Source organism: Cibotium barometz, chromosome 39 (assembly GCF_041138505.1).
Source record: "Cibotium barometz isolate CiBa-2024 chromosome 39, ASM4113850v1, whole genome shotgun sequence".
In the NCBI taxonomy this organism is placed as follows: Eukaryota; Viridiplantae; Streptophyta; class Polypodiopsida; order Cyatheales; family Cibotiaceae; genus Cibotium; species Cibotium barometz.
The window spans coordinates 12510947-12526038 of NC_141084.1; the positions used below are offsets into that span (position 1 = coordinate 12510947).

Genomic DNA, 15092 nt, shown 5'->3' on the forward strand with positions numbered 1-15092 from the left:
TCTCAGCCATCTCAAGTAGATCTGCCATTGCGGGGATGTATCTGAAAAGGGTGGGTGGGTGGGAACAAAGAAGAACTTAAACCTGGAAGTGGCTGTCCAGCAAATCAGCCCGCCAAATCCATGTGCACTCCTGAGTGTGAGAAAATGCTTGCCATAATCTGTAATCTCCCCCCATCCTGTGTTGATCTCTGCAACCCTACATCCTCTGCTGTGTGATCTCCCGGTACATAGCCTCTTGAGTATCATACAACTTTGTCTGCTCTGTGCCTGTACGTGCATTAAAGTCTCCCAATAGTAATATGTCTCCCATGCTGGCAAACCTCATGATATCATCATATAGTGGTATATAGGGCGACTCTCCTGATGGTGCAAACCTGGAGTGGGATGGGGGAAAGTACCATACTGCCGGATCCCCTCCATATTTGAAGTTCAATCTGGATATGAAGGGACGGAAGGTATTGAAAGTGACGCCAAGGTAGACATAGGATGCGACAATCTCCACACGAATCCCTGTGTATGTGAAGCTCAATCTGGATGTGAAGGGGTAGAAGGTGTTAAAGACCATTACCAAGGGTAACAGAGAGGTCCCGTTGAGTGCAGAAGTCCTGTTAGGCATCCAACTGTCTTTTGCATAAAGTAGTAGGGGGATCAATATGCCTACGAGTGTGGGACCAGCCTTGCCTAATCCATCAATAAAGCTCTAGATCTCGTCAATGTAGAGGCCAAAAAGAGTGGTTGATAGAGGGCAGCCCTGTTTCACCCCAATAGTGTTGGAAATCTACTATGATGTACCTGCACATACATACATATATATATATATATATATATATATATATATATATATATATATATATATATATATGTATGTATGTATGTATGTATGTATGTATGTATACACTATGAAGCAATGCCGACGCCCACCCTCTTCCTCCCAACAAGCTGGTAAGTGAGGCAAAAATTTATAAACCCTCTTTTTACTGCTTATATTGGCTGCCCACTGAGTGGGTAGAGTTCTCCCCATGGAGAGAGGAGCTAGTTTGGCTTAGATCGTTTGTAGGTACATGCATGGAGAGTTGAAAAGCATAGCCTAGAAAGTCCAGAAGCTTTCTAACCTACACCGAAGCCTACACACATCCTCACTCCCAACCTGCATGACCCACCCATTCTTGGGCATGCATATAATCATAGTTGCAAGACGTTTTTAAAACGGGAAGTATTATAGGAGTTTTATACTTTTAAAAACGTTTTTTATTTTTGGGAAAGTTTTTAAAATAAGTTTTTTATTCATTAAATTTTTCAACTATAATTATGGCCTGTATATATAGTTTTTAACCCTAGGAACCACAGATTTCGTGTATAAAAGTTAAACTCATGCATAAAAACTCAAGAGTGAACAATTTGAAGCCTATGGCTATCATAATTCATTAAATCATAATGATAATACATTCACATGGCCCCAGGCTCCCATGGGTCTGGTGGCGGCAATGCCAACTTTAATATTGATTTACCAATGACCATTCAACATTGAGCATTCTTGTTTTTTTAAAAACGCTCCCCAAAAAATTTTCAAGAAATAATTTTTTGTTTTTTAAATTTTTTAAAATTTTTGAATAAAAAAACTGCCATAAAAAAAACGCGTCCCAAAAATTGGGACGTTTTGAAACGTATATGTTTCTTAATTTAAAAAAAAAAACGCGTTTTTTTGCAATTATGCATATAATGCACAACGCCCATTTCCAAGCTTGTCTAGCTATGTGTGGATGTCCTCTCCTATGATTACTTCTTGATGATGTCAAACTTTCTTAATAAAGGCAGCAATGGGCAATAGTCTTTTCCTTTTAGGAACGAAATGTATTGATGCCAACACATCCCTCAATGTGTGAAAGAAGTGTCTATGGATAGTAGCAAAAGATGGTTCGTATCAATCCCCAACACCCCTTTGGGGCATTCGTTGCATGTCTTCTGTGACTCGCAACTGCCATGCCATTGCTCCGTCTTACTTCACAAGTGATGAGAGCCCAGTAGGATTGTGGTTGCATATATGTACTGTTTATCAGTTCCTGGGGTGCTCTTCCTCTTTCTCCAAAGAGGAGGGTTGTGTGGAGCTTATGTGGCTTAGTGGTCGTATTTAGATCTACTTATGCTTTCCCAAGCAGTGAAGCACTGTAGCTAAAGAATTGCATCATTGATGTGTGGGTCATCCCACTTTAATTAGTAAGGATGTGTGGGGCATTCTATGTAGCAAACTACCATCAGTTGAGGAGCTTGCTCTTGTGTCTTTTGGCGTTGCATTTGGCTCTCAAATAGTAGGTTTTGCATAAGATTCGTATGCATGATGGTGAATGAGGGCTTTTTGTATACCTATTTCAGGTATGGCCACCTGGGCTCCCTCCAGGAATTTTGACGTTTTTGTGTCCCTCTAGAACGGCCAGACAAGGAGAGGTCTTGAAAAAGATGAGGTTCCGCGCTCACAACATGAAGGCATAAACAAGTCTGAGAATATCAATATATAAGCATACTGCAGTACCTATCAAAAATTGCTTATATCATGTAGGATGTACCTTACATAGCCACCTATTTAGGTATCCTATTCTTTTTAAGGATCTGTCATGATGTTACAAATGTGTTGATTTTGATTCCTGGAAGCATTTTTTCCTTCTGCTATGATTGCAAGCTAACAAACATGGCCTCTTTTCTGAATATTCTACCTGCTGAAGCAAAGCTGTCAAGGTTTTTTGGGTGAAAATTTGCATTTTACAGCTTATCTTTTTTTCCTTTGAAATCAATGCAAGCCTTGAAGTTCCTTTCTTCAATTAGAAAATGGCAACAAAGAGGTTTTTATGGATTGTCATAGTGGAATTGTTTTGTACCTTTCTTCAATTAGAAAATGGCAACAAAGAGGTTTTTATGGATTGTCATACTGGAATTGTTTTGTAGGTTGAGCTGTCAAAGTTAAAGAGAAAAGTGTGGAAAGAAAATCAAGTGATGTGCATGTTAAAGGATATTTATTTTCCATATATTCAGGTTCGCATTCTCCCCCATATATAACTTGTGCATGCATGCACACGTGTGCCGAGCACTGTTCAAACATAATTGCGTGTTTGGTCACTTAAGTTCCAATAATTTATGCATTTTTTCCTTCTTCAACTTATGTTTGTTTTTAAAACTTATCCTCATGAAACAGTGTGACGTAGCAGATACTTCTCAAAGAACCACCACGCCTGTTGAGTTTGAGGTGTGCAATCTTTTGCCCCAGTCAGTACAAAAGTTTTGCTTTTCTAGGCAGTTATTTAATCAATGGATGGAGCCTGCTTCAAACTCGTCCTGTTTTTACACCTAATAAAGTACAAACTGCAAAACAATGATTGTTGCTCTATCAGGGAACCCAAATGCTCTTTGTCTTCGTTTGCATGTATCCCTGTGGAGTACAACTATATAACATACATGGCTTCGTATAGTAGGTAATTTGATTTGTGGCACCTCAGTATGAAAAGTCTTGTGATTTATCTTTCAAGCTACATATCACATCCTTCAGAGAGCTGTGAATTAAATTAACCTTAGAAATTAACTTATGCCTATGGAGACTATGCTTGAATTAGGGAATGCACAAGGTACCTCAAAAAGCTAACGAGTTCAAGGTAACCTTTAAAAACTCACTTACTGCTATTGAGGCTGCGCTTGGCTCATGGAATCTATTATCGTCTTATATTCAGGAAACTCTTGTGAGGATGATCACATAGTTTCAGGATCTAGGGGATTAGCCAGTGGTGAATGTCTGGTGCTCTTATTTTTTTTTTCCGAGAAAAGATCCTTGCATTAGTTATGTAAAAAACGCCCGTAGGGCTACAAAAGAGATCTCTCCAACATCATGGCAGCCCGGGAGACTCTCCCTAGGTGCTGCAAAATACAAGCATCAGTCTAAAGAACTGAGCGGCTAAATCATACAATAGGGGGGGGGAAGAGCCAAACAGGTGGCCTGTAGTGCCAACGGGGGGATCCCGTGTGCAGGGTGTAGAACGCGCCGCAGCGCCAAGTGGTGTGAAAGGCCTGGCGCCGTAAGATCGCCTCATCCGAGTCTCCCCGGATGCGGTCGTACTGTCCTCGCAGGGTGTGGATCAACTCCTGCCAAATCCCCCGAACAGTCTCTGCTGGTGGCTCTAATCTCCCCTCAAAGGCCGTAAAGCACCGGGCCCTCCAGGTGAACCAGATGGTGAGGCTGCTGAGGAGCTCCCATCGTAAATCCCTCTCCTGTGTCCAGCTGGCGGACGAGAAATCCGGTGCTGGAACCAGGCGAGGCTGGCCCCTAATAAATCTGATGGCCTGACTGCCCTGCTCCATCTCATAGCCCATAGCAGGCCCTGACGAAGTCGACCAAGCAGCGGCACCCCACGTAAACATACCCTCTGGAGAGGGGGGGGCCAGAATACGCAGCATCCGCAGCCAAATCTGCTGTGCCTGAGGGCAGTCCCAAAGGCAATGTCTCTGTGTCTCCATAGGGTGGTCGCATCGGACCTAGGCCGCCGGAAGACCGCTGTAAACAAGCCAAGTGCCAACCGCTGAGCCCCTGTGGGCGACCAGCCACTGAAAAGCCGAGATCCTGCGGGCCTGTCGACTAGCCCAGAGCCGAGCCCAGAAATCCTCCAGGAACTCCTGTGATAGTCCCTGCAATCGCCAATGCCCCGCTGCCGCTGGAGAAACCGTCCTCCTCGCCGTCAAAATATGCCGTCCCAGCCGAACAATATACTGGAAAAAGGTGATCTCTGTGGCCTCAAGGGATGCATAAGGATCATGCCACTCGTACTCCCCGGGGTCCCACTGTAGCAGGGCCAAGGGGCGCGCTGCATATGCCCATATGCGCCAATCCGGGAGCACGTCAGCAGGGTCGGGGTCAATATGCCACTTCCGAGAAGCGGCAGCCACTACCCGAATCCTCTGAAAAGTGCACTCTGCAACCAAAGGCGACTCCACCTCCACTCTCTGGAGTCTGCCCTCATCCTGTATCTCATAATAGAGGCATCTGCCATCCTCAGTGCTAGCTCTGACAGCAATCAGGATCTCCAACTGTGTAAAGGCTCCCATCCACCGTGGGGCCACTGGCTCGAGAGGTGTGAACCACTCCTCTGTAAGTGCCTCCTGAATATCATCCCTCATAATCAACCCCCCTCTGAAGTGACTCAGCCTCTCCACCTGGGTCTCCTCTGGTAGACTGCAGAAAGCCTGCCAGTCTCCAAAACTACGAGCTGGGCCTGCTGCTAAAGGTCCCCAGGCTAGACGAGGCCGAGAACCCAGCATATGACCCTGCTCTGTACGAACCGCTGGGCTCCAGATGAGCGGCTGCCTGGCCTGCTCCTCAACACAAGGAGGAGGCCGTTGAGAGAGCCCCGGTCTCAGCAGCTCCCAAGCTCTCAGGATACTCAAAGCAAATCTGTCCTCCCATCCTCTACTGAGGCCTGTCCTCCTCATCTCTATGAAGATCCAGCGAATCTCTGGTGCCCAAGTACCCCCTGCAGGAGGCGCCCGGGCCTGCAGTCGCTGCAAGAGGAGCTCTTTCCAAGGCTCAGCGCCTGGAAGCAACCCCCGAACAATAAGCTTCCCCAATAAGGCTCTACTCTGATCGACTGGATCTATAATGCCCAAACCGCCCTGAGCCAGCGGAAGTGAAATAACTGCCCATGCAACCTTTGCCCGAGCTGGCTGACCGTCCCGCCCAGACCACAGAAAGTTCCTGATCAGCCTCTGTACCTGGCTGATGCAAGAGCTCGAGAAAATCCAGCAAGACGTAATGTACCACATAGTCGCTAACAGCACCTGATTTGCCACCACCACCCTCCCAGCCAAGGATAGTCTAGCTGTACTCCAATACAATAGCTTCTTCCGAATGCTCAGAAGAAGCGGGGCAATCTGCTGCTCAGGTGACAAATCAAGGCCAATCTGGCATCCCAAATACCGCACTGCTGTGCCTGGAGGAATCCATCTAAAACCGGGGTCCGGGCTCCATGCCGGAGTGGGAGCACTACTGATCCAAAAGGCCACTGTCTTGCGCCAATTGATCAATGCTCCCGAAGCTGCAGTAAAAACCTGGAGCGACTGCTCTGCCCGAATAAGATTGGCCTCTTGGCCATGCAAAAATAAGCCCGTGTCGTCTGCAAACTCAGCATCAAGCAAATCCTCCCCCCGGACTGGGAGCTGAAGTCCTCTCAAACCAACCTTCTCTGCCGTCAAATACATACTCATAGCCTCCGCAAAGAAGAGAAAAAGGAAAGGGGCGAGAGGACACCCCTGACGGATTGATCTGGTCAGCTCAAAACTCGGCCCCCGACCTCCTGCAATCAGCACCTGGCTGCGAGCTGTGGAATACAAAGCTGCCACCCCTCTGATCCATCTTGGCTCAAAGCCCAGGCGTAGCATAGTGCCCTCTAAGAATCCCCAATCAACTCTATCGTATGCCTTCTCAAAATCGAGAAGCATCACGACCAAGTCCTCGCCAAGAAACCTAGCTCGGGCCGTCGCCTCCCAGAAAGTAAAGATGTTGTCAAGGATACTGCGCTCCTTGACAAATCTTGTCTGAGTAGCATGAATCAACTCCCCCAGGAAGGGCTGGATCCTCAAACTCAAGGCCTTTGCTAAGACCTTGTAGACAGTATTGAGGATCGTAATAGGCCTCCAATGCCGAATGTCATCCGATACTCCCTCCCCCTTGGGGATAAGATAGATCAAGCCCTCTGAAAAGCTCTGCGGCATCACCCCAGTGTCCAAAACATGCTGAAAGCCCCTGCGGAGGCCTGGCCCCAAAAGGTCCCAATAGCGCATAAAAAAGGCCGGCGTCAGTCCGTCCTCCCCTGGGCAACTATGTCGCGGCAGGACCCTCAAGGCCTCGGCAAGCTCAATCTCTGACAGAGGCGCACCTAGAACTGTGCGCATATGGTCTGTGACCCTCCTCTGCACATGGGCCCACACAGTCTGTCTGCACACATCTCGATCCTCAGTGGCTGGCTCCGCTGAAAGCAAGTCACTATAAAAAGCAGTGGCAATGGCTCTGATCTCCCTGAGCTCAGTAGCTATCGATCCATCCGGTCTACCAAGCTGGCGAACTCCTGCTCGCGCATGACGGGGTCCAGTGATCTCAAAAAACTCCCCAGTCACTCTATCACCAAGCTGCGTCCACTGAGAGGCCTGACGACGATAGTAAAACTCATGTCTCTGCTCCTCTACCTCTCTAACCTCCTGGCGTGCCTGGCTCAGCTGGGACGCCACCCACTCACATGCAGGCTGCTGCTCCTGAAGGCGCTGTAGCGAAGCAAGGCTGCGTCTCAGCCGTTGCTCCCGCTCGCGAATCTCTCCCAGTCGTGTCAAAGCTGCAGCGTGTAGAAAAGAGCTAAGATCAATGAGTCCCTGGGCACACTGGCCCGCTGCATCCTGGTCAGAGCACTGACTATCATGCCAGATCCTCTCAATGTCCTCAGCGAGACTGGGATCTGTAAGTACCCTCTCTGGGATCCTCAACTGCAAGCTGGGTTCCCGTGTCCCCTCCTCCAATGTCAATATAACTGGCGCATGATCTGAAAATGAGGTGCCAGCAAGAATGCCGACGGAGCCCCCTCGCTCCCCTAACCAATCGCCCACATAAAAGCGATCAATCCGAGATAGATTAGTCCCTCCCTGCCGGCGATCCGACCGAGAGAAACTAAGACTGTCCTGAGACCGGGAGAGAGCCCCATGCTGCCATGCATCAGTGATGCTCAGTGACATGCAAAACCGGTCCCAAGCTGCAAGCTCCGTGCCGTGCACTGTAACATGACTGCCTCCCACCCTATCTGCCGGGTCCTCAAGCATGTTGAAGTCTCCCCCAACACACCAATGTGCGGCCTCTGGCAATGCATCAGTAACCTGAGTCCAAAACTCTGCTCTGGCACTAGCATGATTGGGCGCATAGATGTTGAGCACACCCAATAGCTCATCATGCATCCTCAGAATGACATACTGTGCTCTACCAGGCACAATGATCCCTCGATCCACAATGGCCTGCCGCCATACATCTGCAATAACCATGCATACTCCTCCCTGTCCACCCAAAGGACCAAACCCTGCAGACCAAAAAGTGTCCCATCTACCAGGCATCACCGAACCATATCTCCGGATCCTGCTCTCACCCAAGTGGTGCTCCTGCATCATCAAAATGTCAATGCTGCCACCAACCAGGCATCTCTGAAGCTCCTGCCTCAAGCAACCTCGATAGCGTATAAAGTGTGCTCCGCCATGGCCCTGTACATTCCATGAGATGATCCTCATGGATGCCCTGCTGAGGTGGATGCTGTCTCAGCCGTACGACGGGCCTTCGCAAGCGGCTTGGATGGAGAGTAGTCCCCATCCGAACGGCTGCGAATCTGCCCACCCGGTGTGCTGCAAGAATCCCGGATCAGGCGCCAGTGGCTGTGGCCCATGGCGACTGCCTCCTGCTCTGACAGAGAAACCTCGTGTATACTCACATATCCAGGGTCTCGCGCCAAGTCTGCCACTGCGCACGACCAAATGCCGAATCCCTGAGGTATCCACAGTCCCGGGATCCAAGAAAAAATGAGCCAACTCCCAAAGTCGGCCTATCACATCAGTCACCTCTAGATCGCTCGTGGTGAGAAAACTCAACTGCTTGAGTCTTCAAAGTGCTGAGAGCGAGCTCTAGAGTCCACTCCCGATCACAAGGTCCACATAGAGGGAACGAGAAGGCCACCGCTGAGTCTAGTGCCTCCTCCCCGCGGGCCGGAGGTATCACTACGTGAACTCGAATGGGTGCTGGCTCATGGGGGCCCTCTGCTCCAAAAAGCCGTGTAAAGGTATAATCAAAGGCCTCCGAGCGCTGTCTAATGCCAAGGCGACTCAGCCGACTGCGGATAGATGAAATCCGTGAGGCCCTAATCGGCATAGGTCTCCTCTGTGATGCTCGAGCGAGGTCAGTGCTCAGCGCTCTCCGGACTGCAGGTGAGCGCCACGGAACTGCCAGGGTCTCCCGGGAAGGTGAGGCGGGAGGAGGGGGAGGCGAGGGAGGTGGAGAGGGAGCCGCTGCCGAAACCGGAGCGAAGGCGGGAGGAGGCGAAGGTGGAGACGAGGCGGTGGGAGGGGACGGGGGTGGGGGGGGTGAAGAAGGAGGAGCTGGCATCTCCTGGTCCTCAGTCGCTGCAGGGGTCTCCTCCTGAAGGGGAGCAAAGCTGTTCCTCACGGGAACCCAGTGAGGCTGAGACTGTGGCTGCTGCTGCAGCGGTCTCTGTGCGTGCTGCTGTGGCTGTCTCCCTCGGCGGCGCCCCTGTCCAGGCTGCCACTCCGAGGTCTCTGAGGCCTGAGCAGGTGTCCCTGAGGCAGCCTGCCGAGCCGAATCTGTGGGCGGGCCATCAGTAGCCTGCTGCTGTGGTGAGGGTCGAGGTCTCCTGCGAGGGCAGGCCTTGGCCAGATGACCGACCTGCCTGCAAATGAAGCACTGGTTCGGGAGCCCCGAGAACTCCACTCTCTGATCTATCCACCCCCCCCTATCCTAGGTAGCTGAATGACCTTAGGAAGGGAGGAGATGTCAGACACCAACACTCTGACCGAAGGTAGCCCCGCTGCTCTAGCCACCGCTGAAGCTGCTGAGGGGCCCGTCTCTAGTACCGAGCCCACCAATGCTCCGAGCCTGGGGAGGAGCGGAAGATACTCCCGACGGAGACCAGGGAAACAAACTGTAATATGGAAGAGGCGCTCTCCCTGCTCCGCCGCTGCTGGGTCAAATCCATGCTGCCAAGGTCTGAAGAAAGCCCGAGCACCCCTGATGTCCAGAGGACTCATGGCAAGGACCTTGGCAACGCTCTGGGCGGCCTCGAACTCGATCTGATAATGGCCCCGGCCCAGGAGCTGCACATCCAGGATCTTGCCCACATCTGCAAGAAGGCGAGCCTGAAGAAGATCCCTGATCTCCCCTCTACTGGGGCGAGTGCCGACTATACGGCAGATGGTGGAATGAGCCTGGAGGCGTTCCACCTCTGCAGTGAGGCTCGCTTCCTCTTCCGGCGAAAGAGAAAGCCTGATGGGGATGACCTCGGGGGCGGGCGAGGGGGCTGCGGGTGAGTCCCTCTGAGGCGAGGCGGGAGGAGTCTCCATCAGAGTCTGAAGCTCAGGCGAAGGCGAGGCGAATGCGGAAAACCTGCAAGAAACGGGCTGCACCCAAAGAGGCGAAGACCGGATGAAAATGAAGAAAAACAAAACCCCCTGGGGGTGAACAACACGAAAGAGGAGGGAGAGGGGGAAAACGAAGGAGAAACCCTGGGGGGGGGGGGGGGGGGGGGGGCGGCAACAAAACGAAAGGGAGGGGAGGCGGGGCGCTGCTGAAGGGGGGGGGCGGGCGCGAACAGGCGGAAAGGAGGGGGGCGAACAGGCGACAGAGGGGATGGGGGGGCGAACAGGCGAAGAGGGAGCTGGGGGCGAAAATACGAAGGGCGGGGGACGAATGGCGAGGAGGGGGGGAGGCGCAGCAGCGAGGCAGGACGGGGGGGCGCAAAAGCGAGCAGAGGGGAGCGAAGGCAGGCGGGGGGTGAAAAAGCGAACAGGCGGAGAGGTGGGAGGCGCACAGGCGATAGAGAGAGGGGGGACGTGCAGGTGGGCGCACAAAGCGAAGGCAGGCGGGGGGTGAAAAAGCGAACAGGCGGAGAGGTGGGAGGCGCACAGGCGATAGAGAGAGGGGGGGCGTGCAGGGTGGAGGCGGGAGCTTCAGCGAGCTACGAGTGCAGATTAGTCTCTTTTGTATCATTGTCTGGTGCTCTTATTAATTGGGTAGAAGTTCAATTAGAAGAAAAATGCCAAATGGGTTAAAGGCAAGGCGTGGAGGTGAATTGATGAAGAAAGATCTCTCTTTTGTGCAAATTATTGTATTCCAATAACAAATTTTTTTGATTGTTTCTAGGGTTATAAGGTTGAGTGCTTATAGGTCCTGCACATATAGTGAGGAATTCACATCACTTGCATGCATCTTTGCCGATCTGTGAGAAGACCATCTTCTCTTATGTGTGCAGCCTGTTATCTCAGTTGTGCACAGCCAGTCATGGGATTTTTACTGCATGCTATTTCTTAACAACCCCCCCCCCCCCCCCCCCCCCTTCCCCTTCCTTTCGCGGGAACATGTTACCTTTCTAGGTAATTCTGAAAGATGGCTCCCTCTTTTCTCTTCAAGATCCCCTTTTTAGCGTGACCGGCCCTACTAAGAGAGGTTTGTCTGGTTCAAAATATACGCTAGCAGTGCCTTTCATGAACATGCTTACATACCGGATGATGGATTCCTGAGTGAAATCCTCATCACTGAAAGCAATATCAAATTGGGCAATAAAAGCAAGTGCCTTTGATGCATCATATTTCCTATGATATGTGTCAAACTTCATAGATTTGTCTCCGGCTTTGAAGTCACGAGACTTTGATGCATGTGCGTGCATCTCAACATGTTTTCTCCCATGTTTGTCCATTGGGACAGCCCCTGTGATCGGCATCATTTTAGGACCAAAAGGTGATGCATAAGGCATAGATACACGTGCCTTGTAAGCATGAGGCATGGCTGGCCCCTCAACATGCATTGATACATTTTTAGCCATAGCTTCTCCCTCATGAGCACACTCGAAGGCATGAGTGGCATGAGAGATACGCGGAACACCTGCACCAACAGATAATTGCAGCCCATGTTGCATGTGTTGTGCATGCACATTTTCAGTCGGCAATGACATTTGACATACACTTTGACCACTGCCATAAACATTGTATCCTTTACGGGCTACATAAGGTATTCCTGCATGGCGTGAAGTCATTGATTGTTCCTCTCCCATAGCATGGAGATTCATCCTCTTAGACATAAGTTCTTGTTCGGGCACCTGTGGGGATCCCAAGACATGTGGGATGGTTGCCTTTTTTGCATAGACATCCTCGGTATGAGCCAAGTATGCACGTGCTGCATCCCTCGGTTGCATGTGCAACTCTTGAGCAATCATTGCCATTGCATAATCCATATAAGATTCAGCTTTCTTGGCCTTCAAACGGTCATGTACCAATGGATCCTCGCGGCGGTAGGGATTCAATTCTTGTTGTTGTGCATGGAGAAGAGCTTGCATACGAGTAAGTTCAGTCCTTGAGACTATGGACTCTTCTTCTTGCATCTTCTCTTTGCCACACGGGATGGTTGTCCCACATATTCATGTTCCCTATTGTGCACCACATGAGTTTGCTCATCCTGTAAAGCATTGGAAGCATGCATTTCATTGTCCCTGCCTCTTGTATTAGCATCTCCAACATTCATTGTATGGCTGTCTTTTCTTCTTCTTAGAGACATCTACAATATATATAAAAACATCGAATTAACAAAGTTAGACTGCCCACTTTCAACAGAAGTACTACTGAGGAGAAAGGTCTGCATGGCTCAGGTTATATGCTATTTTTTCAAATAGTGTTTCTCGCAATGGGAACCAGAGTGAAAGAATGAAGCTGAATCTGAATGTTTAGTCGAAGAAGGGGATGATCAGTAAGAGCCTAGTATCACTTCGCTGCCATTCATGAGTAGCACACTGCAGATTCTGATTGGAAACCAGATATGCAACTCCATGCAGATATCTGGAAAGGAAACCACAATCATCAAGTTGAGCTGCATACCAGTTCCACTATTACTGTTGCCTCGCTGTCCTGCCCAGATAGGCAGTAGCTTTGTATTTCCTGTCCTGAGTGGTCATTACCTGCATTGTTCACCTTCTCTCATTGGAATAAAGTGCTCCCAATTGGTTGAGATCTCCCTTTGTATGATTTTATTTTCCTTAATAAAAATTATTTTCTGAAAAAAAAGTTCTCTTCACCATCATTGCATTGTACGCCAATAACGAGTAAGGGGATGGTTGTGCGACAACTCCCAATAAAGAAACAAGGGTGTGACAAAGTTCCTCTAAAAGCTAGCAGAACCTTTGTATGGATTTTTGTCATCGAGTCTGAACCTCACAAAATCCTGCAGTGAGCATGTCCCTCTGTGCTTTTAGGAGTTCTTTAAAGGTCATCCAAGCACCAACAGAGAAGGTTGGAGCATCTATTGCACCTGCTGGAGCACTAAGGTGAATGGAGGGGTGCGAGGTGCAAATTAGGAGACATTGCATAAACTCAACAAGTCAAACATAACAAATTACAATCATCATACAATATTGTATCAGCTTCTTGTAAAATGAGATTCAAGTACATCCAAATTATAGCCTTAAAAAAGGCATCTAAATTTACAATTTGCAACTCCATAAGATTTGTCAACAAAGACACTCAACTTTTGTAGGGATAAGGGAGTTGTTGGGAAGAAAAGAGTTTTTAACTTTGGGCTCTTATCCAAACACAAGTTTTTTTGAATCGTGGAGTTGGAGAGGCGATGAGAAACAAAAAGATATGCCAAACTGTTGACAGAAGATTGAATGGTTTTTGCTGTCACCATATCCACTGCCCATGCTAGTTGGACACCGAAGCTGTTAAAAGGAGGAAACCATGATTTTTCTATTCTGTATTGGAGAGGTGAAAAGGTCTGCAAACCATCAAAAGACCTTTGGCACTTACTTGCTGCCTGCTGGATACACCTTGCTGCATTATGAGCATGAAATGCGCTCACCCGCAGCCCATATTTTGGGCTTCCCGTCAAGGTAACGGTCTTCACCTCAGTAGAAGTCTATAGCTTCATTGTGTTCATACAGCTGCATGAAATGGAGGGATGCCTTTACCCCACAAATAAGTTTATAGCTTCATTGTACTCACACAGCTGTGTGAGATGGAGGGACAAACATTGCCCTGCATGTCTACAGAGGAGATTACTAGGGCTTTGTTAGGCTTGCTGAGTGTTACATGCGAATTCCTCGAGAAAAAAAGTTAAGCAATAATGTTAATCTGGTTAAATGAAACCCTTGTTGAATTATTGATGAGAACATAGTCTCTCCCATTCCAGATACTAGAAATAGGCATACAAAGTAAGTAAAATAAATTACCTAGCAAAGCTGGGCAATAATGTTAATCTGGTTGATGATGAAACCCTTGTTAAATTTATTGAGAATGTAGTCTCTTTTTTTGTTGGGGAGCGAAACCACTGTCTAAGGTATGGTACAATCATAGCCCTAAGAAAGGAGAAGCTAGAACCAGTGGAAAAACACATCTAATTGCCTAGTAGTGATCTCACCCAAGGCATAAGAGTCTGTGAGAGATTCATGCAAAGAGCGTCTGAAATAGGTATAGATATCAACTGATTGGTTGGTAAAGACACGCATGATTTCTATCATGCCAGAGAGTCCATAGTGCCCAGAATCTTGTCCACACAAGAAACTGTGAGTAGTCCAATAATGAGAACGTGGTCTCTTAACATTCCAGATACTAGAAAGAGGCATACAAAGTATGTAAATTATCTAACGAAGTGAGAGGACATCCTGATGAGCATTCAACTTGAGAAAAGGTAAGCAATTTAAGGAAGAGATTTGGTTTCATTGTTTCCAAGAGCCTGAATGTTTCTAAGAGAAAGTATCAAACTTTCTGTATTTATTGGAGTCTTCTATGGGGAGAATACAGCATTATAGATCTAGGGGGCTAGCTAGTGGATGGCAGGTGACCTTTATTCCAAGGGGGTTAGGCTTTGAAGCCCCATGGTTGCGATTGAGGGCGATTACCTAGCTAAAGATATAAGTGGTTTTGAGGTGGTGTAATGCCAAGGGGGTTGAGCTTATGGCGTTGATTGTGGAATTCAAAACTGTATACTGAAAGGATATAAGACTAATGAAGAAAGTCATATGCTAGGGAAGGGGGTACTCAGGCTGAAGAAGTCTCTTGAAGAACGTCAAGAAAAGGGGTATGTATCAAGCTAAGATTGAGTCATAAATGAGAGGTGATTCCACAAGGAAAGCCTCACCTTACAAACTTCAAAGAAAGTCTCAATACACTTTTGTAAAGTGAGGTCAGAATTCTTGCCCTTGAAGAAAATCTGTGGGCAAGCCAAGCAATACTTTTGAAATGTGCTATGTATCAGAAAAGAAGAAAGAAAACAAATTTCACCCTTATTTTGTGGTTTCAGGGCTGAATACTAATAAGGCTTTGTG

The 15092-nt window shown here is 48.5% G+C and overlaps 1 protein-coding gene across 1 annotated transcript in view; it reads left to right on the plus strand.

Annotated features, from left to right (window-relative positions):
* GMI1 (gamma-irradiation and mitomycin c induced 1) overlaps positions 1-15092 on the plus strand; it is a 233434-nt gene that overhangs the window by 23462 nt on the left and 194880 nt on the right. Inside the window, exons 10-11 of the mRNA XM_086778321.1 lie at positions 2938-3024; positions 3185-3235. Of these exons, the coding sequence (XP_086634447.1) occupies positions 2938-3024; positions 3185-3235 (138 nt within the window). The remainder of the gene's footprint in view (positions 1-2937; positions 3025-3184; positions 3236-15092) is intronic.